Genomic DNA, 27,115 nt, shown 5'->3' with positions numbered 1-27,115 from the left:
GAATAACAAGATGATGGGGGAAATGTGCGAGGAGTTTAAAATCCAGCATCACAATTCCACACCCTACCGGCCAAAGATGAATGGAGCCGTGGAAGCAGCCAATAAGAATATCAAAAAGATTATCCAAAAGATGACCGTGTCATACAAGGATTGGCACGAGATGCTCCCATTCGCGTTACACGGTTACCGGACTTCAGTACGAACGTCAACTGGGGCAACGCCGTTCTCATTGGTATATGGGATGGAGGCGGTGTTACCATTTGAGGTAGAAGTCCCGTCATTAAGGATCTTGGCAGAATCCGGATTAAAGGAATCAGAGTGGGCTCAAACACGCTACGATCAGCTCAACCTCATTGAGGGTAAGCGCTTAACGGCCATGAGTCATGGGCGCTTATACCAGCGAAGAATGAAGAGTGCATTCGACAAGAAAGTACGCTTATGCAAGTTCCATGAGGGAGACCTTGTACTAAAGAAAATGTCCCATGCTGTCAAGGACCATCGAGGGAAATGGGCCCCGAACTACGAAGGGCCTTTTGTTGTGAAGAGGGCTTTTTCTGGAGGAGCCCTGGTGCTTACCAACATGGATGGCGAAGAGCTACCTTCACCCGTGAACTCTGATGTCGTCAAACAATATTATGCTTAGAAGCTGGGGCAATTAAGGATGTCGCTGCATGTTCTCTATCTTTATGCGTTTTCTAGATTTCCCCCCAGGATTTTCCGGTCTGTTGTATCTCTTGTTACGATCTTTCAAAGAAATAAACATGGATTTGAGGCTTTTAGTCCTCACGTTAGTTTCACACCTTGCGTTAATTTGTGATCGCCTGAGCCCTTCCGCTCAGTTCATGGGATCCCCCAAGCGCTTAATTAGAATTGAACCTGAACCAACTTTCCCTAAATTTTCTGCGTTTGAAAACATCCATGCATACGCATACGCATACGCATGTATATTGTTGTGGTAAAACAGGGGCAGGATCACCTTGGGCTACCTTCTGGAGGGGAGACAAAACATGAACGGCAGAAACCAATCAAGGTAAGGTAATGATGCGGTCAAGATTGGCCATACCTGGTTGTTTATTACTTGCAGGTACTTAAGGATGAACGCAAGCGGGGATGGGGTCACGACCGACCGATCGTTGCCCTTGCTCTGTGCGAAACAAGCAGGGAATGTCGCTGCAAGGCAGCCCCGTATCCTTTGTATTTTGCAGCTTTCTTTTACTATTTGCTTGTTTTAAAAAGGAAAAGAGTAATAATAAAATAAGTAATCAACGCCTAATTCTAACCTAAGTAAGTTCAAGTTAGGCAAAATGATAATCCATGAGAAGGGAGGGGACATGGTTAATGTTCCCCTCAAAAAAAAAAAAAAAAAAAAAAAAAAAAATGCAGGTTAGCTCGCCTGGGCGAGCCACCCCTGCACCAAATTATAAAAATGACGAAAGGGGGGGCGTTTTTACATTCAAAAAACTCTTTTCCCCCCTTTCAAAAGCCATACCCACGGGATTGACGAATTTGCAGCCCTAGGGTCATCCTTTTTCGCATTTTTTGATTCCGTTTTGCGCTTTTGTTCATCACCAACAAGTAAGTATTCCATCCCTAAGCTTTCTAGCTTTTCATTGGTGTATTTTGATCTCCTTTTGGTGCTCTAAATTGTGGGGGTGTGCTCAAATATATGGGGCAATTTTGATTTGTTTTCTTGCTTGATTAGGTTGAATTAGGGGTTGGTATGAGATGGCCCTAGGCCTATAATGCATTTTGAAACAATAGGACATGCCACATTGTCCCCGTTCTCTTGCTATTGATGCCTAAACGCGCGCCCACCAAGTGTTCGGTGAAATGCCTCAATGGCATTAGCGTGTGACTTTTGTAAGGAGACAACCCATGGGGTATTTTGGTTTGTGCATATTTTCTAATATGTATTCATTCCCGAAAAAGGCTAGAGTAATTGCCCCACATATATCCTAGTCCTAGAAACTGAAATTTTATGCAAAAAGAGCACAAAAGGAGGTGCATATTGGGTAAAGTTACCCTTTTTTGGCCAGCAATCAGCTATGGGCCACGCTACAATATTTTCCCTATGCCTAGATGGTTAGGAATTTTGCCCATCATAAATGTGTAGGTTTAGAACAGGTAGCGAAATACCTTTGGCAATTTATACTTTGGGTATGATGGCAAAATACTTGGATGTATGTACATATAATTTTTGGTAGTCAAAATGTCTCACAAAAAAATACACATAAATATGTTGCATGTTATGTAAAGAAGATACATTACCAAAAAAATGTATACCTTTTAATTTGAATACAATTTTAGTTAGCAAAGGAAAATATACTGGAATTTGCATGCGGCTTTAGGTAGCAAAAACTTGAAAAGAGCATGAAATGTAGCACCTTATTGTGTAGATAGTCAAGATTCATCATAAAGTTTGTGTATGTATAGGTATTAGAAATACCAAGAGGTGTACATGTGCAATTTTTGGTACCCCAAAATGCTTTGGGTATGCATGTATGTGAATTTAGCCAAGGAGATGTGTGGGATGTAAGTAACAAATACACCCTGGAAGTACGTGTAAATAATCTAGGTAACGGAGCTGCCTTGATTGTATATGGGTGCATTTTTTCGGTTAATAGAATGTCTTGTGCAAGAGAACATTTGTAAGGAAGTATGCGCATAAGCTTACTCTAAATTTACATTGATGTTTGTATTTATGGGAGGAGGTTATATGCCATTTTTGCTTTAAAGAGTAACGTCCCACTGGTAAAACTAACTTTCCAAATGTTTGCCTTCGCAGGAATGGCCCCGAGGAAGCTTGCCTCAAAGAGGTCCAGGAAGGACAAGGTGGCCGAAGGAACTAGTTCCACCCCGGAGTACGACAGTCACCGCTTTAGGAGTGTTGTACACCAGCAGCGCTTCGAAGCCATTAAGGGATGGTCGTTTCTCCGGGAGCGACGCGTCCAGCTCAAGGACGACGAGTATACTGATTTCCAGGAAGAAATAGGGCGCCGGCGGTGGGCACCACTGGTTACTCCCATGGCCAAGTTTGATCCAGAAATAGTCCTTGAATTTTATGCCAATGCTTGGCCAACAGAGGAGGGCGTGCGTGACATGAGATCCTGGGTTAGGGGTCAGTGGATCCCGTTCGATGCCGACGCTATCAGCCAGCTCCTGGGATATCCGATGGTATTGGAAGAGGGCCAGGAATGCGAGTATGGCCAGAGGAGGAACCGGTCTGATGGGTTCGATGAGGAGGCCATCGCCCAGCTGCTATGTATACCGGGGCAAGATTTTGCCCGGACTGCTGCAGGAAGGCGAGTGCGAATCATGCGCACCAACATGACCACCCTGACCCAGATATGGATGACGTTGCTCCTCAGCAACATCCTGCCCACCGATCATAATTTCGACCTCCCCATGCCGAAGTGCCAGCTGGTGTACGCCATCCTGACACGGATGAGCATCCATGTGGCTCAGTTGATCGCTGATGCCATCTATATTTTTGCAGGTATGACGCCCACTAGGCACCCTTTGGACCCAGATAAGTCCAACAGGGCTCTGGGATTCCCCGCACTGATCACAGGACTCTGCCAGTCGTTCGGGGTCCCCGTTGCACCTACCAAGGTGATTCGGCCGCCCATCACCCGGGCTTTTATTGAGAAGTACTGTACCCAGAGACAGGCTCAGGGTGATGCTCCACAGGCCGCAGGCGCGCCACCACCGCCTCATCAGGCTGGCCAGGCTGGGGCATTTGACATGGAGCAGTATTTACGGCATTTGGTTCGCCAACAGGCGGCCAACCACCGAGCACATGTACAGACCCATGATTGTCTGTACCAGATGAGCCTCAGCATGCAGAGCCAGGGCTTCGCTTCTTTTTCATGCCCTACTCCAGACCAGTTCAGGGCAGAGGTTGCATGGCCCGGAGATTGGCCTGAGGCCCAAGCAGGAGAGGCGCCCCCAGAAGCTCCCGGCGATGGAGAAGAGGCCCACGAGGACGAGGAGATGGCCGATTTGCTTGACTTCTTGGGAGGGAGTGGAGATACGTGACTGGGAGATCCCCAGATTCATGTTTTCTTTCATATTTCTTTTATCATTTTTATTCTATGTTATTGTGTTGACTTGAGAGACTAATGTTTGTTTTTGTTGTTTCGATTGTCATTTGTACAGCGCATACATTTTTGTTTAGATTGTTGCGTTAGTGTTTATATATCACTACTATCAATGATGTTTGAAATTCCAGAACCGTGTAGAGTTCTTCGTTTAGGAACATCGTCCAAAAGTATATATGTGAAATAAACAAAAAAAAAATCATGATAAAAATGAAATAGAAAAAGAAAGAAAATGAGATAGAAAAGAGAAGAAAGTGAAAAGAAAAAGAGAGCAAATAAGAAAAAAAAGGGGCAAGTAAGGAAAAAGGTAGAAAAAAGAAAAAAAATAAGTTGTTAAGCTGAAAAACCAACATGCTTTTGAAAAGAGACGATTTTCAGCTTTTCTTTGAAAAAAATTCATTGATCATAACCAGTTTTTGGAAAATGTGTATACACCTGAAGGGTGAATGCTGTGAAGATTTTCCCAGACGCCCGAAATGGACTCGGATGAATGCACAAATTGATAAAAGAACATATTTTGGAAACATTGGGTTGATTTAAACTAGAGGAAATGAATCCTGAACCCTAGCATCACATGACCATAAAGATTTGACACTTGAGTGTCCGCGTAGGTGCATGCATGACCAGTTTTGCATAAAGTTTCTAAATCATCATTTTTGCATTTGTGTCATGGAAATAATGTGGGGCATCCCTTTTTATCCTTGAACCAAACCAAACCCCGACATGTATCATGTCTAGCCATTCTACAAACCTTGAGCCAAAATCCTGACTCACCATGAACCTTGACCTAGGGTGAGAATGTCAATCCTTACCCTCGGGAGCAAAAAAGAAAAGAAGGAAAATTCCCCCAATCAAAGAGTGGGAGAAAGCAAAAAAAAGAAAAGAAGGAAAATTTCCAATCAAAGAGAAAGTCAAAAAGAAAAGAAAGAAAATTCCCAACCAAAGAATAGGAGAAAGTAAAAAAGGAAGGAAAGAAAGTTCTTGATCAAAGAACTAGAAGAAATGTGCAGAAAGGTCTTTTGACCAGACAATATCTGAACAATACAGAATTGTCACCAAATGAACGAAAAAAGAAGGAAAGAGAACCACAACCTAAAATAGTCTTCTCCCTTTGATTACCAACCAGAATCCCGTGCGCTAGCGACCCTTTTTCTCGCCCCGCACTAAACAAAAACAGAAAAAGAAAAAAGCCAGAAAAATCAAAAGCCAAAAACACACAAAAGCCGAAAAACTCCCCAAAAGAACCCATTCCCAAGGGAAGTCCTATTTGATCCATGATCACGCATGTAATTTTTGATTTGATAGGAAATAATTTGCAAAGTCAAGTCAGGACATATCTATGGTCCGGAATTAGGATGAAACACTTACCTGTGCGAGATTGATACACTTTGAGTGGATTTCTTCTATTTTTGTCGGACCCAGTGTTTCCTCTAAATGGTCATTTAGAAACGAAATGCTAACATCCAAAATCTCATTTATGGTTATGGGGGATCCCATCAGCAGACTCTCCTTCCCTGGTAGACGCATTGTTTGTCACTCAAAAAAAGCATATGCTGCTTTAAACAGTTGGAATATTTGTCTCTTTGCTAAAGCATGTTTGCATTTTAGTGGAGAAAACACCGAGACTTTTTCAAGTCTCACAAGTTATCCAGAACTACGTAGGTCTGAATTCCTCATTGGAGGATACGTAGGAGCAAGAGCCTCCCTTTTGTCGACCATACCGCCTTTTGTTGCCATGACTCAAGAGCTGGTAGCCCGCGGAGACACCTTACGGTTATCCGCACCTCGTCATTCAGTGACCCCAAGTGTGATTGACGAGCAGAGACCAAGTTTGGTCATTCTGCACCCATGATACGCGGAGATACCTTATGGTTATTCGCACCCTTTTGTCATCCAGAGGCGGCGGGCCCGATGACAAGCAGAGACCAAGTTTGGTCATTCTGCACTCATGATACGCGGAGATACCTTATGGTTATTCGCACCCTTTTGTCATCCAGAGGCGGCGGGCCCGATGACAAGCAGAGACCAAGTTTGGTCATTCTGCACCCATGATACGCGGAGATACCTTATGGTTATTCGCACCCTTTTGTCATCCAGAGGCGGCGGGCCCGATGACAAGCAGAGACCAAGTTTGGTCATTCTGCACCCATGATACGCGGAGATACCTTATGGTTATTCGCACCCTTTTGTCATCCAGAGGCGGCGGGCCCGATGACAAGCAGAGGCCAAGTTTGGTCATTCTGCACCCATGATACGCGGAGATACCTTATGGTTATTCGCACCCTTTTGTCATCCAGAGGCGGCGGGCCCGATGACAAGCAGAGGCCAAGTTTGGTCATTCTGCACCCATGATACGCGGAGATACCTTATGGTTATTCGCACCCTTTTGTCATCCAGAGGCGGCGGGCCCGATGACAAGCAGAGGCCAAGTTTGGTCATTCTGCACCCATGATACGCGGAGATACCTTATGGTTATTCGCACCCTTTTGTCATCCAGAGGCGGCGGGCCCGATGACAAGCAGAGACCAAGTTTGGTCATTCTGCACCCATGATACGCGGAGATACCTTATGGTTATTCGCACCCTTTTGTCATCCAGAGGCGGCGGGCCCGATGACAAGCAGAGACCAAGTTTGGTCATTCTGCACCCATGATACGCGGAGATACCTTACGGTTATTCGCACCCTTTTGTCATCCAGAGGCGGCGGGCCCGATGACAAGCAGAGACCAAGTTTGGTCATTCTGCACCCTTGTATCATCCAGAGGCGGCGGGCCCGATGATACGCGGAAATACCCGAGTGGTTATCCGTATAAACATTCTTTTGCTATCTGTAAGACAGAACGCTTGATAGCATGCAGAGACTGACATAGTCTTCTGCACCTTTTGTTCCTCCGGGGACAACAAGTCATTTACATGCGGAAATTTCATGGTCGCCCGCGACTCTCGTCAACCGAGAGGAGCCAAACTAGTGTCATACACTAATTTTCGGGGACCTTTGCTTGATGACATGCGACCATTCTTTGGTCCTTGTGAGATGCTTGGCATCCATCATTAGGCGATTTGTGAAATTCTAGGAACGACAAGTCATGGTCACCCGCGACTCTCGTCAACCGAGAGGAGCCAAATTAGTGTCATACGTTGATTTTCGGGGACCTTCGCTTGATGACATGCGACCATTCTTTGGTCCTTGTGAGGTGCTTGGCACCCATCATTAGGCAATTTGTGAAATTTTGGGAACAACAAGTCATTTGCATGTGGAGATTTTATGGTCACCCGCGACTCTCGCCAAATCGAGAGGAACGAAATTAGTGTCTTATCTTTACTTTCCTTTTATCTCCAATAAAAGACAAGTAAAGAGGGGCAACTGTCATACCCTAATTTCGTCCGGGGACCTTTGCTCGATGACATGCGACCATTCTTTGGTCCTCGTGAGGTGCTTGGCACCCATCATTAGGCAATTTGTGAAATTCCAGGACATGCCAAAAAACCAAAAAAATATTGATGCACAATCCGTAAGTTTCCGTGACACACCGGAAATCAAATGGAAGCATCGTTGCATAATTAAGTGAGGTTCCGTAACATTCCGTAAGTCAAAAAGGGGATGATTATGTAATCCGCAAGGTTCCGTAACATTACGGAAAGAAAACAAGTATCGTTACGAAATTCGTAAGTTTCCGTAACTTTACGAAAAAAGAATCACCAAAAAACAGCAGAGGGGGGGTGTACTTAGTAAAAATAGGGGTGCAAATAGCACCCAGGCCCATTTGGGCCCTCCAGAAGATTCCTCCAGAAGGCGGTTGCTTCTGGAGGAAGCAACCCTGCTCGCCTGGGCGAGCTGAGCTCGCCTGGGCGAGCTGGGCGGCAACCACCTCCCCTATTTTGCTATAAATAGGGGAGGAAGTGAAGAAGAAAGGGGTCCAGCCCCTTAGGCACTTCTCTCTCTTTCGAATTTGCTTGGAAAAATTGTTTCCGTGAAGAAAATCTAAGCCGAGGCGCTTCCGAAACGTTTCCGTAACGTTTTCCGTGAGGAATTTCGCAAAGATTTCAACCGTTCTTCGACGTTCTTCATTCGTTCTTCATCGTTCTTCGATCTTCAACGGGTAAGTACCTCGAACCAAGCTTTTCAATTCATTCTATGCGCCCGTAGTGGTCCACATTGTGTTTCGTGCATTTTTATTCTCGTTTTGTTTACTTTTTATACCCCCTGTTGACGTGCTTAAGCCATTTTACTTAAGTCGTTGCTCGCTTAACTTAAAAATAAAATAAATTTCCACCGATCATTTGAATTGTAACATCCGTTAATTTCGGTTAAAATGAATTCCGACCGTTCGGTCGTGCCGTAACCACGTTGGAAATCAAAAAGAGGTAAAAAATAATATAATAATCAAAAAAAGACATCTTTTAGTAAAATAAAGCGGAAAATCAAGTGGACATTTTCTCTTTGGGATTTCTCATTCTTAATCGAATTGATTAATAACTAAAGTGAAACTAAAGGCTAAAATCAATTCGCCTAGTCAAGCTCGTCCATAAAAAATAGGCTTTTAAAGTTTGTCATTTCATTTCCTCACTAAGTAAAATGGATCATTTTTAAGGTCCAACGCCTTAAAATGATCACCTCTTAAAGTAAAAAAGAATCACTTGATAAAAAAGAACTACGTAGGTCTGATTTCCTCATCCCAAATTGAGGAATACGTAGGAGCAAAGGGAAACACCCTTGTCGACCACAAAAAGAGAAAATATAAAAAGGGTATAAAGGATATAGAGACATAAAAAAGGAACATAAAAAATCAAAGTCATGTTTGCACATTCGATTAAAGGCTGTCGTCCCTTGGGGTGGACGTGTGGGGTGCTAATACCTTCCCCATGCGTAAATACAACTCCCGAACCTTTCAAGTTCGTAGATCGCGTCTTTTCCGGTTTTTCCGACGTTTTCCTCAAATAAACGTTGGTGGCGACTCCGCGCGTATTCCTTTCGTGGAACACGCATCCAGCGAGTCACGCGTCGCCCTCCCGCCGAAGGGTAGGTTGCGACAACTTCCATCTGCGGCGTCACCTCTAGCTCTCCTCAGACAACGAGTCATGATGTCATATAAGTCAGTGCCTTCAGTGACCATCCTGAGGTTGATGACCCGCTCCAAATCCTCAGCAATCGCTCCTAAATCCTCAGCCATCACCTGACATCCTTCGCAGTCAACCTGTCACAGTCAAAATAACAAAGTCAGTATCACATTTTTAAAAAATTTAAATTATGAAAAACACAACTTATGCTTACCACTGAATGCGTAGGGAGATCGGACGCGACTGAAACCTCAGGGATGGGTGGCTCAACGAACTCCTCATCATGAGGGGGAGGCGGATGTCTTGGCTCAGCAGTCTCCTCGGTCCAGGTGACGAACGGGTGCGAAATCCGAAAACCCACTCTATGTAGTCTGGCGCCACCTACCCAGGAACTACACAGAGCTCCCCTGAAGGCATCAAATGGTCTGAAAAATGTAGCCACCGGTCATCTATATCATCACCCGTCAAAGAATCACAAACCGGCGATGGAGGGACCGTCAGAAGGTAGCCAAACTATCGAAGAACCCGCTCAGGTCGAACGTACACCACAATCTGACCCCATCTGAGCTAGCCGGTGTACGACAATATCAAGTCAAAGCCCCTGACTCCTCGATGCTCAGCATAGGGCATCCAGCACATGTCAGTCACAGTCAGGGCATCCAGACGTCTCCGATACGGGGCTCCCTGGATCCCCGTCATATGAGCCTTACCCGTAAGCCACCTGTAGGCCCGTGGGCTCTCCTCATCATAAGCATCATGAATGACACATGTATGCACTGTAGGAAAGTGCTCGTATATCCAGCACTACAAACACATAGTCAACATCAATAAAAAAAAAGGGATTCAATGCTACTTCAATTTAAATTATCAGTAATAATAGTACCTGGAGAAGTTTAATATAACCGCCCAGCTACCGTGTAGAGGCATGCGACGCGTCGTTCAGATGCTCATACATGTGGACTAATGCAGTCGCTTCCCAGGCGAATCCCCCTACCTGGGCCAGGTCCCTGAAAGCCTCTAGGTGCACGACATGTACATGGGTTGAACTCTTGGCGAAAAGAGTACAACCCACCAAGTGGAGCAGATACGTGCGGACTGTTGCAACCCATCGTCTGGCCCTGCACTGGCTCTCATACAAGTCCCGAAGCCACCCCAACCGGACATGAGGCCCACCAGCCTGTCGGGTCTCAAATGTAGCCTCCTCATGACTGACCTCAAGAAGCTCTATCAGTAGACCAATCGTGTCTGAAGTAACTAGCGGCTCAAACTTATGCAGCGCGCCAGTGATGGGAACGTGTAGGAGTGACGCCACGTCATCCAGCGTGATCATCAACTCGCCTACTGGCAAGTGGAACGTGCTAGTCTCGCGATGCCACCTCTCGACGAAGACGGATATGAGTCCAGGATCAGTAGTGATAACAGAACACCTGATCAGTGGACTCAATCCGGTGGCAGCAATCATGCCTTCGATCTCAGGCGCTGGTCTCCCAATTTTATCTACTTTTCTATCGTGGGAGACCAACTTCAGATCGGGTCGTTCCTAAATTGAATAACAATTTATAATAACGTGTATATAAAAAACAATCAAACTACAAATAATTTTTATGTAATTACTCAACATTAAAAACTACTTACCTGTCCACTCCAAATGCTGTGTGCAACATGCTCAGCAAAACCTGTCAAAAAGGATGGGTCGCGTGGCCCACCGGGGAATCCCTCATCTGCAGCAGGTGACCCCAAGCTTCCATCAATAGCCACTCCCTCTGTGTGAACAGCATCGGCGGCGCCTGTCATCTCTGGGGTAGCATCAGACACATGAGGAACACCCTCATGCAACTGAGGCACATCCTTAGGTTTCTCTGTATTGTCCTTATGCACACGAACCCGTTGCCTACATGCTGAAGCAATAGGCCTGCAACGTCGAGGAACATCAGCCTGATGCGGATCCTCACTAATGCCTCTACCTCTACCAACTCCTAACGCATGACCTAAACCTCGTATTCTAACCATGATCTGAAATCATGAAGAACAAATAATTGGTAACAAAGCTTTGTCATTACAAATTTGTTCAAACACTTGTTTTGTATGTTTCTTACTAATTTGGTCAAATTAAGTTTTCAATGTTTCTTGGACATGATGTTCTCATGATATGTGTGACATTGTCACTTATGATATGTGTGACATTATGCTTCATTATGAGGGACATGTAGAATCAAGGCATGCCATTCTCTTCCAAACGAAGCTGGTTTGTGTGTCTTGATTCTTTTTGTTTTTTGGTTTAGTATTTTGAAAATAGGACAAAGAATTTAGGAGACACAATTCTCCTAAAAACTAAAATTGAATAATCAAATAGTTTGCTTCCAAGGGAATAATCAAATCAAACATTATAAGATTTACTTCCGAGGGAAAAATAATAGGCACAATTTTTGGTTTCTGTTTGGATCATGCTTAAATTCTTTTTACAGCTCCAACAAGATTAACACTTACCCTTCTCTCATTAGTAATGATCCAAATTGCTACCTACCTCGTATTCCATAATCCATACAAAGCTAATTCACTCCACATTTTTGCCATCCTTACATGTCTAGAATTATATTATACAATACATTAAGCATAGCTTGCTTGACTAAAATGTTTTCTGATAAATCCAATCCAAAATCTTGTGACAAAATTATCAAGGGATCAAGAGATGGTTGCTTCTCAAATATGTTGAGATCTGAGTTGTTGGCCAAAACATATCTAGGCTTTGATGTTGCAGCTCTACACTCAATCTCCTTATTATCTCCCTCGCATAGGCCACTATTTGATGCATAATTTAAAGAATCAGGAGATGGTTGCTTCTCAAATATGTCTCATGATGAAACTTATCTAGAACACAGCTTGGTGAAACAAAAATATTTCACTAATTCAATCTTTAATGAGATCTCATTTATGTAGAGCAAGTGCAAAGAACAAATGTGGGGTAAGTTTACCTATGGTTGGAAGCTTGAGAAGGGGATCAACACACGATTCATGTGCCGCTCGCATATATTGACATAAAGAAGATCAATTTGTGCTTATTAACTGCTTCAATGTAGAAAGCAAACTAATACTTTCCAACAAATGTAAAGCACTATCAAATGTTGTCTTACTTTTTGCTTATTCTTATTTTTTGGTACGTAGAATCCAACCTAAAAGCTAGCCCTCAACTACTTCCTGATTAATATCACTAAGTTTTGTTTATTATTCTTCTACCTTTCAGTTTCCTCCATTTTTCTCTCTCTCTTCAATTCTATTAGCCTGAAATGAATTCTATTAGCCTGTAACATTGTGTGATGATGAGATGCGATGCTGTATTTGTGATTCACAAGTTCCTATTTATCTCATATGGTATCAGCTTTGAATTCCCATGCTTATAACATTGCTTAGATTGTGTAGGTATCAGAGTAGACAAATTTGTTTTCAATATCAAAAGAATTCCCATTGTACTTGACAGGTTGCAGGCTATTAGATTAGATTAGACAAATTTCTTTTCAATATCAAAATAAATTTAGAAACAGAGTAACATAGGAACTTTGTTTTCTTGTCTCATATTTTTTCTTAATTACAAGTCTATCATTAGTCTAATAGTTGCATTCTGGTTCTATTGGTATCTATTACAATATTTAAATACAACTTCAATCCCATTTGAGTTTAGTGCATATTAGTATCCTAGCTTACCTTGTTTTTTTTCTTAACCCTCTCATTCATCAGGGGAAAAGAATCCTAACTAATCCACATAATTTATGCAGTGTACACAGTCATTTAGACATCCTAACCAAATGACAGTAAATAACAATTCAATTTAGACATCCTAACCAAATGAAAGCAAAATACAATAAACCTGTAGTACGGTGATGCATCAAAATTAGGGAGTTTGTGTAAGTTAAATACCATATACATTTTGTAATAGCAAATAAATAAATAAAACTAATTACTAATATCAATAAATTGGTGGTTCAGACAAAATTTTCAAGAAAAAAAAACCAAAAAACAGCAAAACATGGTCCACAGAAGAAGTTTCGCATGTTCTTCCGCGAGAAGGATAGGTAGCCTGCGGAAGAAGGTTCCGCAGGTTCTTCCGCAACCAAAAAATGTTGCCTGCGGAAGAAGGTTCCGCAGGTTCTTCCACGACCATAAAATGTAGCCTGCGGAACCTTCTTCCGCTGGATCCAGCGGAAGAACCTTCTTCGCCTTCTTCCGCCGGAACCCGCGGAAGAACCTTTTCACCTTTCTTCCGCAGGAGCCCGTGGAAGAACTCCTTCTTCCGCTACAATATCCAACTTCCACTTCCACACGCCCGGAAGAAGGTTCTTCTCGCGGAAGAATCTTCGTCTTCAACCTCAGGCACCACACATCACTACACATCACTAATGTCGTCTATCCTACGGCCATTTACGCGATTCAAACAGACACGAGGTTAGAACACTAACCTGGATGGCGGAAGAAACGAACAAAGCTAGCCAATGGAGGATGCCAATAGCCAATGGAGGATGCCAATAGCTGTGGAGGAGAAGAAGGGAACCAAATTTGAAATCGAGAAGCAAATGAAGGGTGCAAAGGAAGAACGGAAGAAGACGAAGGAAGAAGACGAACCTTTTTGGAAGGAGAAGAACGAAAGCGCGAAAGAAGAATGAAAGCTTGCTGGGAGGGAGATTGCTGGGTGCACGGGAGAAGAACGAAAGCGCGGAAGAAGAAAAGGTTTTTTTAAAAAAAATATATTAACTTTTATTTTTTAAATGAAGGGTATTTTTGAAAGTTCATTGAATTGCTGGGTGCACCTAGCAACGCCCAAAAAGGTTCATTCGTCAAAAGTGGATTGGGCCCATTTGATTGCAAGTTTTTGCTTCAGAGGGTTTGCAAGAGTATACATCAGTTTTCTTCAGAATATTCAGACACCAACCCAAATATTTGGTGCTCTTGTGCAGTGACCAAAACAGGTTTGTGTTGTGTTCTCTAATTATTTTCATCGATTCAAATTTAATTCTCTCCACATTAAGGTTACGTTTGATTGAGTGGAAAAAAATGAAATAAAAATCAATTGAAATAAATTTTTTGAATTAAAATGAAATGTAAAAAATGTAAATCATCTTATTTTCTTATTTATTTTTCCTTTTTTTTCTTTATCTTTTTTAACTCAAAGGAATGGAGCCTAACTGTCATGATATACAAATGCCTGACAGGTCTTCCTTAAACAAAGAAAATGATTTGACCACTTATGGAACTTTTGTGGACGTGGACCCTCTTCATAACATTGAGAACCTTGGTAAGTTCCACCTAATTACATCAAATGCATGATTAGACATGGCAAGAAAATCCGTACCCGTGGGTATCCATCCGAATCCGTTCTGACGGACAATATTTGAGTTAACTGGGTATGGGTTCGGGTTCAGGTTTTTCCCGATAACCAAAAGTCGGCTACGGGTACAGGTATGAGATTACTAGATTTGCCCCGACCCCGAACACGAATCCGCCCCGGCACTTAAAATCTTTAGAATTTTAGTATAATTTAATCAAAAGGCCTAGAATTTTTATTACTAGTTAATTTTATTTTAGAATTTTTACATAATTTAATATTATTTTCTTAACGATTTATAATAAATTTATTGATATATAAGTAGTTAAAGATAAATTTTTAACAATCAATTTATTTTTTCTAAAATCAAATTTTTAATATTTTTTTACAAAAAAAAACTATTTTTCTAATTTGAATCGGGTATGTGTTAGTCGGTGAATACAACTAACTTGTGTGTATAAAACTTGTGTAAATTGTATCAAACTCTTCCAATTTATGGTTATTTTGTAGTGTTATAAGTATTTTCTGTTAAGTATAGGTAATAAATACTTAGTACTTCCATTTTGTGTGTTTAATAATCATTTTCTCTCAATTTCAGGTTAATTAGGCAAGCTTTGAAAAGTGTTGTTTTTCACCTTCTCGCTAAGTCAATCTGCTGGCTTAGCGAGTGTCCGCTAAGCGCAACACTCATGGGCTAAGCGCGAGGAAGACTCTGGAAGAAGATGAGTTGTACAGGTTCGCCAAGCGCACTGCTTCATCTCACTAAGCGCACCGCTTCAGTTCATCTGCTAAGGGAGAAAGGCACACGCTAAGCCAAAATTCACTAATGTGCGCTAAGCGGTCCATAATTGCGCTAAGCGCACGAGCACGAACAAGGCCACCTATTTAAGCTTGAAATCAGATTTTAGAGGGAGAGTTTGGACTGAGATTCAAAGCTTTGCATGTCTAGAGTTTCTAGAGAGAGAAAGGTCCAAGTTCCAGAGAGTTTTGAGAGATTTTGCTGTGTGAAGATCTGCAGAGACCAGAGCTTGAAGCAGAAGCCGGTTTGAGAGCTTGAGATGAGTTTGTGAGTGATTGTGTGATCCTAGAGGTGGAGACATCCTCACCACTTGTATTTTAACAATCTCTCATCTTGTTCTTCTCTTTGTTGTAAAGAAGATTTCCTGGTATGGAAAGTTAAATCCTCTGTTGGATCTTCCCTGTAGGTACCTGATGTAAATATATTTCTATCTATTTAATGATGTTTTGTGTGTTCTCTGTGCTGTCTGATTTTCACTCCAGTATGCCTTTACCTTTATCACGTAGATGCATGCTTTGTTAGGGTTATTCAACAGTGGAAACTGGTCTGACTCTAAAGTCCTTGAGAGTACAGGGCTAAGCTGTCATACTATCATGAGGAATCGGGGTGCGATAAGTTAGTTGTGTATGTGTGTCTTAATGCGGTCCTGGTTGAGTTTAGTCCTACAAGAGGAATCTGCGGACGATGCTTGATCAGGATTAGGCTAAACTATCATGAGGAATCAGGGTTTACTATCTCAGGAGACACCATAAGAACACATGAGCATTGTTAGATAGAGAATATCTTTTTAGCATCAAGCACCTATTAGGAAGGCCAACATGTTTCTACTTGTTTTTACACATCATTTCTCTCGCATAATTTGCTTTCTTTTTGCACAGATAGTTTATACACCTGTTCATATTCACACTTATCTTTACACACCAGACATCTATTTGCTGAAATAGCTTACCAAATAACACAAGTTCCCCGAGAGTTCGATACTCGGTTCTTACCATTTTATATTACTTATGATATTCGGTGCACTTGCCAGAAGCCGAACAGTATAGGACGGGGTCGGGGATACCCGATACCTTATGGGTACGGGGATGGGATAATAAACTTTAACCCGTCGAGTATCGGGTACGGGTATAGGGATATGTTGGGGAGTCAGGGTCAGAGATTGGGGAGACAATACCCTTATCCGCCTCACCTCACTGCCATGTCTATGCATGATGATCACATTAATTAGAAAATTTTCCAATTTGTCTAAAATGATGAAATATTACAAAGCACAAACTTTCTTCAAATAAAAATTTCTATGAATTGTAGTGGCTCACAAAATGGATGCATTCAAATCAAACTTTTACGTTTTAACAAGTGCATGATCTTAATATAAAAAAAATATAGGTATACTAGTATTTCTCAGAAAATATAAAAAAGAATTTTATATACACCTATTCAAACATTTATGCACAAAAAGATCATTTGTAAACAGATAAGTTTAATAGTGCTAATGGAGATAAAAACAAAAATCAATGATAAAGCACAATGCTTTTAATAATGGAACTGCTGATGTCAAGATCACAAGATTGAGTGCTTGGAGCATGAAGTAGAAACTACTATTTACACCATCCTTTTTGGGGTCTGGTTCTATTATTATTTATTTATTTATTATTATCTGGTTAATTTCTAGTATATTGTAAATATTTTGTCACTTATTTATTTCTCTCATATTTTTAACCTCACACCCCTAATTAAGTGTATTCTCCTCTTATTCTATTCCTTTCTATTCTCATTCAATTCATTGGTAAATTGCTCTCATCCAAACTCTAACCAAATACTAGTGCCTTATATGCTATACTATAGTTTACTATGATTAATAGTTAGTAATGTTTTCTTTTCCTTATTTAAGTGTATGATTTGTTTAATATAAGGGGCATAATAGTGTTTGCTATTATGGAGGTGACATACATTAAAGAGATATAAGTCATGTGATGATTGATGGGCAGGGAGTGTGCTGAGTGGGGGAGGGAGTGTTCCAGAAATAAATGCATCTGCTGAGACTTGGATCCAAATGGTGAATGGGATCCAAATGGTGAATGGGATCCAAAATGGATCTTTGTCTACATGCCTTGGGATTCGAATGATTTGTGGAATAGATGTTGTTCATGGTCACAATAATGTCTACAAGGCAACCATTTTTCCTCACAATGTTTGGCTAGGAGTTACCAGGCAAGTATACATGCACTCAATTAGTAGTCATGTTAACTTTTTTTACTTATTGGTAATATGAAGACCTTGGTTTTTCAAATGCAAATGTTGTTATATGTAGTTGAATATTTCAATATGCTAACATTTGATTTATCACTAGACCCCTCAATTAATTATCCTTCATTCAGAGATAAATCAAATATGTGTTTGCTCCATGTATTGCGATAATTATATTAATGTTGATAGGGATCCAGTGTTGATAAAGAAGATTGGAGATTCAACTGCCCTTGAAGTTAGGGCTACTGGAATTCAATGTGTTTGCTCCATGCATTCCGGTAATTAAGCAAGTGTTGATTATTATGTTTTCTAGATGACATAAAAGTTTAACATTGATCTAGTGTCCTACTATGTTGATACTTTATAGCCTTATTCTTCCACAGATCTGTAGAGATCCTAGATGGGGACGTTGCTATGAAAGCTATAGTGAGGACCCTAAGATTGTTTTGTTTGACATTTTAGGGATCTTAATAAAATATCAATAATCATCGAAAATATATTACGTTACATTATCAAGAGGGGTTGTGAAAAATACATGGATCCATGATAAGCAACGGAATAAATGAGTATGAGGAATTGTTGGTTTTGTGTTCTTCCTCAACCAAATCACCGTTTTCCTTTTGAGACCTTAGGTTTCTTGTCAAATGGGGAGAAGAGAATACAATTTCTGATTTAGTGTATTGGGGACCACAACCTTGCTTTAGGTTTTAACTTGTTAGAGTTCTCATTGTTCCCTAACGAGCCAAATTGATTTTTGTTTATCAAGCTCATATTAATTTCTGATGATAGTCCAATAGGCTCACAAAATTAGATCACTCTTATTGAGCCCATAAATGTAAATAACTAATATAAATGATAAGTATATTATGTATCCCACACTAATTAATTAATTAGGAATTATAAAATTCCTAACAATCTCCCACTTGAGTTTCATATTAACCTTAATCATTTATATTGCAAAAGTCTTTATGCGCGCAACCGTATGTTATTTACTTTTAGACTTTCCTTAAACAATATGGTTCATCTTATATAGTAACACAAAACCATTGCAGTTTTTCTCACAATCCAATGTGATTGAGCCACAATGATTACCAATGTCACATATACTTGATGACATAGGTCAAATATGGATAAGTGACATGAAAATAACATGCAATATGATCTCATTTATGTTCATTTCCAACTAGTCCAAACTTTATTCTTTATAGAAATCAATCCAAACATAATATAAATATTGCAAACAAAACAAGCTCAGAATGAAATGATAACCTTTAACTTTATTTTATAGAAAATCAATCTATACAAATATCTGAAAAAATATAAGGCATATATAGAACATAAATGGGACTCTCACTAAACTAAGGTACTATAAGGAATCAATCCCATATGAGCAGTGTGGTCATGAAAAACTTTAAGTACCAAACCTTTCATAAGTAGGTCAGCTAGCATATCATTAGTCCTTAAATGTTCTATGGAAATTTGTTTATTCTGAACTCTTTCTTTAACAACCAAAAACTTGATGTCAATAAACTTTGATTTGGTTGCACTCCTATTGTTGTTGGAATAAAGAACTACTGAGTTATTGTCAAAATAAATTTTTAATGGTCTTTCAATGCCGTCAACCACATGTAAACTAGTGAAAAAATTTCTCATCCATATCCCATGGTTGGATGCCTCAAAACAAGCAATGAACTCCACGACCATGGTCGAAGAAGCTTATGAGAGTCTGTTTCGCAGAATTCCAAGAAATAGCTCCTCCATCTAGCATAAATTTGTATCTAGATGTGGAGCATTTGCTATGTTGACATCCAAAAAAATCAGAGTTTGAGTACCCAATGATCTCCAAATTCTCAGACTTCTGATAAGTGAGCATGTATCCTTTTGTTCTCTTTAGGTAACACATCACACGTTTTGCTGCTTTCCGATGTTGTATTCTAGGATTACTCAAATATCTGCCCAGAACTCCTACTACAAATGCTATATCGGGACAAGTGCAAACTTGAGCGTACATTAGACTTCATATTGCTAATGCATAAGGAATCTTTTGCATCTCTATTCTTTCAAGGTCATTATTGGGGCATTGTTTGAGACTAAATTTGTCTCCTTTAGCTATCGGGGTATCTCTTGTTTCATTATCTTTCATGTCGAATCTATCTACGACCTTATCGATATAACTCTCTTGTGACAACCTTAGGATACCTTGAGAGAGATCTCTTAGTATCTTGATTCCTAATACAAAAGAGGCTTCCCCAAGATCTTTCATCTCAAAAAATTTCGTCAGAAATTTCTTAGTCTTTTGTAGAAAGCTTATATCGTTGCTAGCAAGCAGTATATCATTGACATATAACACCAAGAATGTGTATTTACTCCCACTAAACTTGTGGTATACACAATCATCAACTGCATTTGCCTCAAAACCATATGAGGTAATGAGTTGATAGAACTTGTAATACCATTGATGGGTTCAAACGATAGATGAATTTGTTTAGTTTGCAAACCATAGACTTTGAGTCACCTGATACAAAGTTTTCTGGTTGCATCATATAAATTTTTTCTTCAATGTCACCATTTAGAAACACAGTCTTAACATCCATTTGATGTAACTCTAAATCATAATGAGCTACCAGTGTCATTATTGTTCTAAAAGAATCCTTTGAAGATACTGGAGAAAATGTTTCTTTATAGTCAATGCCTTCCTTTTGGATAAATCCTTTAGCAACTAGACAAGCCTTATATCACTCAACATTGCCCTTTGAATCCCTTTTGGTTTTAAATATCCATTTGCAACCAATAGGTTTCACACTTTCAGGTAATTCAACAAGATCCCAAACGTCATTGTCTTGCATAGATTTCATCTCATCCTTCATGGCATTGATCCAGTTTTGAGAGTTAGAACTACACATGACATGACAGAAGTTAATCAGATCATCCTCTGTTAAACCAATGTCATCCTCATGTTCTTGGAGAAAGATAATATAATCATCAGGGATTACACTTCTCCTCTCTCTATCAGATCTCCTTAATGGCACTTCTTGAAGTTGTTGAGGTTGTTGTATAGGTATTTGAGGAAGAACTTCATCATTGTCTTGTTCTTGAACAATGTCATCAACAATAGTTTGAACATTGTTTTCTATCACTAGAGTTGTTTCTTGAACAATAATAGGTATGTGGACTTGAGCACTGTCAATAACAGGTTCTTCCTCAAAGAAAACTTTCCTTATGTTCTCTTCCTTCCCAAACTCAACTTCTTCAAGAAATCTTGCATTTCCCATTTCAAATATTGATCTTAAAGTGGGATCATAAAACTTATAGCCCCAAGAGCATTCAGCGTAGCCAACAAAATAACAGCTAATTGTTCTTGAATCCAACTTTCTTTCATTTGGCCTATAAGGCCGCGCCTCAGCCGGACAACCCCAAATATGCAAATGCTTAATGCTTGGCTTTTTGCTAGTCCAAAGTTCATAAGGGGTTTTATTAACTGCTTTACTTGACACCCTATTAAGGATGTAAGCTGCGGTCTTTAAGGCTTTTCCCCAAAGTGACTCTGGAAAAGAAGAATGACTAACCATACTTCTCACCATATCCTTAAGAGTTCGGTTTTGTCGCTCTACAACACCATTCATGCTAGGTTTGCCTGGCATAGTGTATTGTGGAACAACTCCACACTCTTTGAGAAAAAGCGTAAAAGGTCCTGGACGTTGTTCTCCTTATCCATCATATCTACCATAGTACTCTCCACCACGGTCATATTTGATAGCCTTAATTTTCTTTCCAAGTTGAAGTTCAACTTTAGCCATGAAACCCTTAAAAACGTCTAGGGATTGGGACTTCTCATGTAGCAAATAAAGGTAACCGTATCTAGAGTAGTCATCTATGAACAAGATAAAGTATTGCTACTCATTCCAAGAAGGTGTTGGAAAAGGATCACAAATGTTCGTATGTACCAGTTCTAAGATGTCTTTAGCTCTTTCGACACCTAATTTCCTTATGTTTGTTCGTTTTCCCTTTATGAATTCAACATGGACTTCAAAGTCGGATAAATCTAAAGGTTCAAGAATTTTATATCACACAAGTCTCTGAATTCTCTGTTTAGAGATATGACCTAAGTGTTTGTGCCATAAAGTGGTTGAATTCTCTTTTAATTTCCTTTTTGTACCACGTGAATTTGTTTGCAGTATTTTATTATAGGAACAATTAACATTCAACATATATAGATTATCAATTAAGGAATCGGAACCAATCAAATTCAAATTCTGGTAAAGACTAACTTTATTATTTCCAAATGAATGAGAAAAATCAAATTTGTCCAAACTAGAAATAGAAATTAAATTCCATCTAAAAGAGGGTACAACAAAAGTATCAAACAAATCCAAATAAAATCTAGTCTTTAACTACAATCTAAAAGTTCCTATAGCCTCCACCGCAACCTTTTTGCCATCACCAACAAATATGAATCTTTCATCATCACTTGGCAGATGGCTCCACAAGCAACCCTGCATGGTTACACTTATGTGAGTAGTAGCACCAGAATCTACCCACCAGGTATCTTTAGGCACGAAAGCTAAATTAACTTCAGAACAAACAAAAGCAAGAGATTTACCTTTCTTTACACGTCATGTGGCGTACTTGGGACACTCTTTCTTTATGTGTCCAGACTTCTTGCAGAAGTAGCAGGTAAATTCCTCATCCTTCTTTGGTTTCTTTTGCTGAGAAAACCCTTCAATAACACCCTTAGGTTTCTTTCTTTTCTTATTCTGAGAGGTGGAGCTTAAATGCGCACTTTCAGATCTATCTCTCTGCAGCCTCTCTTCCTCTTGCCCACATTGAGATATAAGTTCATTAAGGAACCATTTGTCCTTCTGAATGTTATAACTCACTTTGAATTGCCCAAAGTGTGCAGGAAGTGAGATCAAAACTAAATGCACGAGAATATCTTCACCAAGCTCTAACTTAAGTGCTTTCAGTTTAGATGACAAGTCAGACAAATATTGACAACAAATTCTATCAAATCATAGTCTTTCTTTGGGCTGACTATAGTTCACATGAAATTACCTTATAACTGTCACACATTTATCATCACGTGTACAAAATTATTTGGTCAAATTGTGTCTTCCTTTGGGTTGAGCAAAATTCGCATAAATAATTTTATACTAATATCTATGTAATTTTAATTAAATTAATTTAGGCAATAGAGATTGTTTTGATAATATATTGTTTCAATCAACTCAATCAAAATTACCAGACATAAAAAAGGAATAATTTTGAGGGTTTGTAATTTCTAAATTTACACCAAATCATAATGGGAATCACCAATTAATACACATAATTCACAAATAAAAACAAGGAAAACAAAAAGAAAATGCAAAAGCCAAATTGCATTTAAGGATACGCAACAGGGGTTTTCTTATGATGATATAATAAAGCCAAAGATTATGTATCACATGTATATCATGGCATGGCATGTATGGCATGGATTCATGGCATGCATAAGGAAACAAAACCAGCAGGCATAAAAAAGCAAACACGTGAACGAGAAACAAAAGGATGACTATTCTGGAGCGAGAAAAAAAAGTTTTTCTCATGGAATCCGAACGCAAAACATGAATGCGCATATGATTATTATTATATCGTGATCGAAAAGAAAAAAAATTCAAACTTACAATCATAATTATAATTGCAAAGATAAAATCCCAAAATAAAATTAGGGTACATGTAACAAAATAATACAGGTATAACACAAACCAAATAACTCTAATTCCCAATAATCTAACAATAATGGTGACTTTGATACCACTTGTTTGACATTTTAGGGATCTTAATAAAATACCAATAATCACCAAAAATACATTACGTTAGATTATCAAGAGGGGCTGTGAAAAAATACCTGGATCCATGATAAGCAACGAAATTGATGAGTCTGAGGAACTGTTGATTTTGTGTTCTTCCTCAACCAAATCATCGTTTTCCTTTTGGGATCTTAGGTTTCTCGTGAGATGGGGGAAGAAAATATAATTTCTTATTTGATGTCTTGAGAACCACAACTTTGCTTTAGGTTTTAACCTGTTAAAGTTTCCATTATTTTTTAACGAACCAAACTGATTTTCGCTTATCAAACCCATATTAACTTCTGATGATAGTCCAATAAATTCATCAAATTAGATCACTCTTATTAAGCTCATAAATATAAACAACTAATATAAATGATAAATATACTATGTAGCCTATACTAATTAATTAATTAAGAATTATAAAATTCCTAACAAATATTTCACAAACTAATTGCACATAACTTTAATACCACAGAGAACAGCCTATGAAGTGTGAACTTAATTAATAAACACATACAAACAAGTTCTTTACTCCTGAGTTAGAAGGATCATATTTACGAAGTACTCTGGATAACCCAAAAAACATAAATGAAAAGGGTGTACAAATGAACCAAGAAGAAAATTGATAACGTAAACCATGGAATCCAGTTACAGGTTAAGTACACAACATAAAAGTCATCAAATTTTTCACTGATAACAGAAAGAAAATGCATTAAAGAAGAGTCGGTGGCTTAATCTCCTGAATATGAATGAGGAAATTAATTTGAATTGTGACACCTCTCCTGTTCTTTCTTCTCATGCCCAAAACCATAGAGCATCTAAGCTGATTGACCCTCCCATATGAACCTTTTACTTCAACTTGGTTGAATGTGCAGAAAATCACAAGCCCCCTCAAGCAAATCCAGCTTGGGAACACAAAATGAATTCACAAACTAGTTGCACATAACTGTAATGCAACACAGAACACCATGTGAAGTGTGAACTTTAATTAATAAACAAATGCAGGATCATATTCAAAAAGAGAACCACCCAAATAAACAAAAAGGGTGTACAAATGGGAAGGAGCTAAAACCAAGAAGAAAATTAATAATGTGGACCATTGAATCCAGTTACAAGTTAAATACACAACACGACAACATAAAAGCCATTAAATTTGTCACAGATAAAATAACAAAAATAAAAATGCATTAAAAAAAGCCAGTGGTGTATGTAGACCTTACCAGGAAAAGCAATGACTGGTGGAGGTGTTGGAAGAATCAGAAAGCTGCAAGAAATGGCTATAACCGAAATGGGGTCACCATATGATATCTGACTTTGGTTAATATGAGCACCCTCCGTAACTTAGTGTAGTCTTTTTTTTTTTTTTTCTATTTTGTTCTGACACTCTTTTTGTTTCTGGTTCACTTTCCGATGCAGCTAGTGAAGCACACTAACTCGAATATATATAATATTGCAACATTCAAGCAAAGATAGAATTTCCAAGTTAAAGTAGTTTAAAAAAATAAATTAATAAAAGGCTGGCTCTTGTTGTTACCAAGAATGTGTAATTCATTTGGTAAGGCTCATCAAAGGGATTGTTTAGTGTAAACTACTAAAAACACCATTGTCCTTGATGGCGATGCCTCGCCAGAATCAAGCGACTTTCACATCAAACGTTGAAGTTAATGGTGCTACATAAACCTCATTTCTTTTTCTCAGGTTAAAAGATCAAAATTTAATTGACTTTTATGTTTATATATTTTTTGTAATGTATATGATGTATCCTGTAAGGAACGTATATTTTGGAACTAGAAAAATTCTGCCGTAAATGATGCATTACCAATTTGCCGCAGTTTTTACAGCATATTTTTTTTTAAACTATAAAATGTATAAACAAATATTAATCAATGTCATTAAAACATTAAGTATAGAACTAACAATATATTTTTTTAAAAAGATATTTTCCGGTAGTAAATTCTCTAATATTGTTATATTGTTAATAGAAATTTATTGAAAACTAAAAAAACAAATTGGTTAGATATTGATAATTTGTGATTTTTGATAAATTTTAGCCAATAATCAAATGTGTGATAGCTTCTAAAAACAATATAATGTGTTATATTTATAATATTTTTCTTTTGAATAAATTTTATTTGTATCAATAAATTTGTTGATGTTTATAATAATTATCTTAAAAATCATCTAAAAAATAATTTTGATTGGTTAAGCATACATACTTATTAAATTATTCTCTTTGTCCCATGATAATCATGATAATTAACATTTTAAATTTTTAATATAATATTAATTAGTTATTTTTTTACTTATATCTTTATAATATTAATAATATAGGTTATAAAAATGAAAAATAAATTAATGATCATAAAATTAATTTTATAAAATTATCATATTTTCTATTCGAGGGCGAGCCCTGGTGCAGCGGTAAAGTTGTGCCTTGGTGACTTGTTGGTCATGGGTTCGAATCCGGAAACAGCCTCTTTGCATATGCAAGGGTAAGGCTGCGTACAATATCTCTCCCCCATACTTTCGCATAGCGAAGAGCCTCTGAGCAATGGGGTACGTCTTAAAATTGGTAGTGGGACAGGACACCTTTAATGTTATTAGTGGGTACGCACCTCAGGTTGGGTTAGCAGAACACTTTAAGGTAAAATTTTGGGAGGATCTAGAAGGGGTACTTCAGGATATACCCCAAGGAGAGAAAGTTTTCCTAGGAGGGGATCTCAATGGACATGTAGGTAGCGTGGCTAGAGGTTTTGAGGGGGTGCATGGGGGTTTTGGCCTAGGGGAGATGAATGGGGAGGGTAAATCCATCTTGGAGTTTTCGGAGGCTTTGGATCTTGGAGAGGAACATCTTATCACTTACAAAAGTGGAGGGACATGTTCTCAGATAGATTTCTTCCTTATCAGGAAGTCTGATAGGAAGTATTGCTTGAACTGTAAAGTTATCCCGGGAGAGAGCTTGACTACCCAACATAGAGTTTTGGTTATGGATGTAAGAATTAGAGATAGGGAAAAGAGAAGAGGTCCTCTGGTAGCACCAAGGATCAAATGGTGGCACTTGAAGGGTGAGAAACAAGGAATCTTCCAACAAAAGATATGGGAGGGTTGGTGTGGACAATCACAAGGAAGTGCAAATGATATGTGGAACAAGATGTCCCAAGAGATTATTAAAGTGGCTAAAGAGACGTTGGGTGAATCTAGAGGTTTTGGACCTAGGGGTAAAGAATCGTGGTGGTGGAATGAAAATGTTCAGAGCAAAGTTAGAGTAAAAAAGGAGTGTTTCAAGGAGTGGTCTAGGTGTAGAAATTCTGAAACTTGGGATAAGTATAAGATAGCTAGAAATGAAACCAAAAAGGCGGTGAGTGAGGCAAGAGCCCAAGCTTTTGACGGACTATACCAAGCTCTAGGAACCAGGGACGGAGAAAGATCTATATATAGGCTTGCTAAGGGTAGAGAGAGGAAGACTAGAGATTTGGATCAAGTAAAGTGTGTTAAGGATGAAGAAGGCAAAGTCTTAGTGCATGAAAAAGATATCAAGGAAAGGTGGAAGGCGTATTTCCACAATTTATTTAATGATGTATATGGATATGACTCTAGCAGTCTAGACACAAGAGAAGAAGACCGGAACTATAAGTACTATCGTCGGATTCAGAAACAGGAAGTAAAGGAAGCGTTGAAAAGAATGAGTAATGGTAAGGCGGTGGGGCCAGACAACATACCTATTGAAGTGTGGAAAACTCTTGGAGATAGAGGTCTTGAGTGGCTCACCG

General features: G+C 39.1%; 1 protein-coding gene and 2 long non-coding RNA genes across 3 annotated transcripts in view; all 3 read right to left on the bottom strand.

Moving 5' to 3' along the window:
- The window catches only part of LOC114411117, a 33,250-nt gene extending 19,707 nt beyond the window's left edge, over positions 1–13,543 (bottom strand). Inside the window, exons 1-6 of the mRNA XM_028374874.1 lie at positions 13,361–13,543; positions 10,793–11,170; positions 10,152–10,697; positions 9,738–9,961; positions 9,372–9,582; positions 9,135–9,294 (exon numbers count right to left, since the gene is read on the bottom strand). Of these exons, the coding sequence (XP_028230675.1) occupies positions 9,135–9,294; positions 9,372–9,582; positions 9,738–9,961; positions 10,152–10,697; positions 10,793–11,170; positions 13,361–13,543 (1,702 nt within the window). The remainder of the gene's footprint in view (positions 1–9,134; positions 9,295–9,371; positions 9,583–9,737; positions 9,962–10,151; positions 10,698–10,792; positions 11,171–13,360) is intronic.
- An 8,279-nt stretch (positions 13,544–21,822) lies between these two features.
- LOC114411469 lies at positions 21,823–22,763 on the bottom strand. Its single transcript, XR_003666454.1, has 2 exons — positions 22,118–22,763; positions 21,823–22,010 (listed from the first exon to the last, which is right to left on the bottom strand). It is a non-coding gene; the product is annotated as an uncharacterized LOC114411469 (long non-coding RNA).
- A 1,182-nt stretch (positions 22,764–23,945) lies between these two features.
- On the bottom strand, positions 23,946–24,731 carry LOC114411470. The gene is made up of 2 exons (XR_003666455.1): positions 24,566–24,731; positions 23,946–24,291 (listed from the first exon to the last, which is right to left on the bottom strand). It is a non-coding gene; the product is annotated as an uncharacterized LOC114411470 (long non-coding RNA).
- Between the last annotated feature and the right edge of the window lie 2,384 nt (positions 24,732–27,115).

Source organism: Glycine soja, chromosome 5 (genome assembly GCF_004193775.1).
Source record: "Glycine soja cultivar W05 chromosome 5, ASM419377v2, whole genome shotgun sequence".
Lineage (NCBI taxonomy): Eukaryota > Viridiplantae > Streptophyta > Magnoliopsida > Fabales > Fabaceae > Glycine > Glycine soja.
Note: the sequence above shows the minus strand (reverse complement) of the source record. Positions and strands in the feature narration are given on the sequence as shown.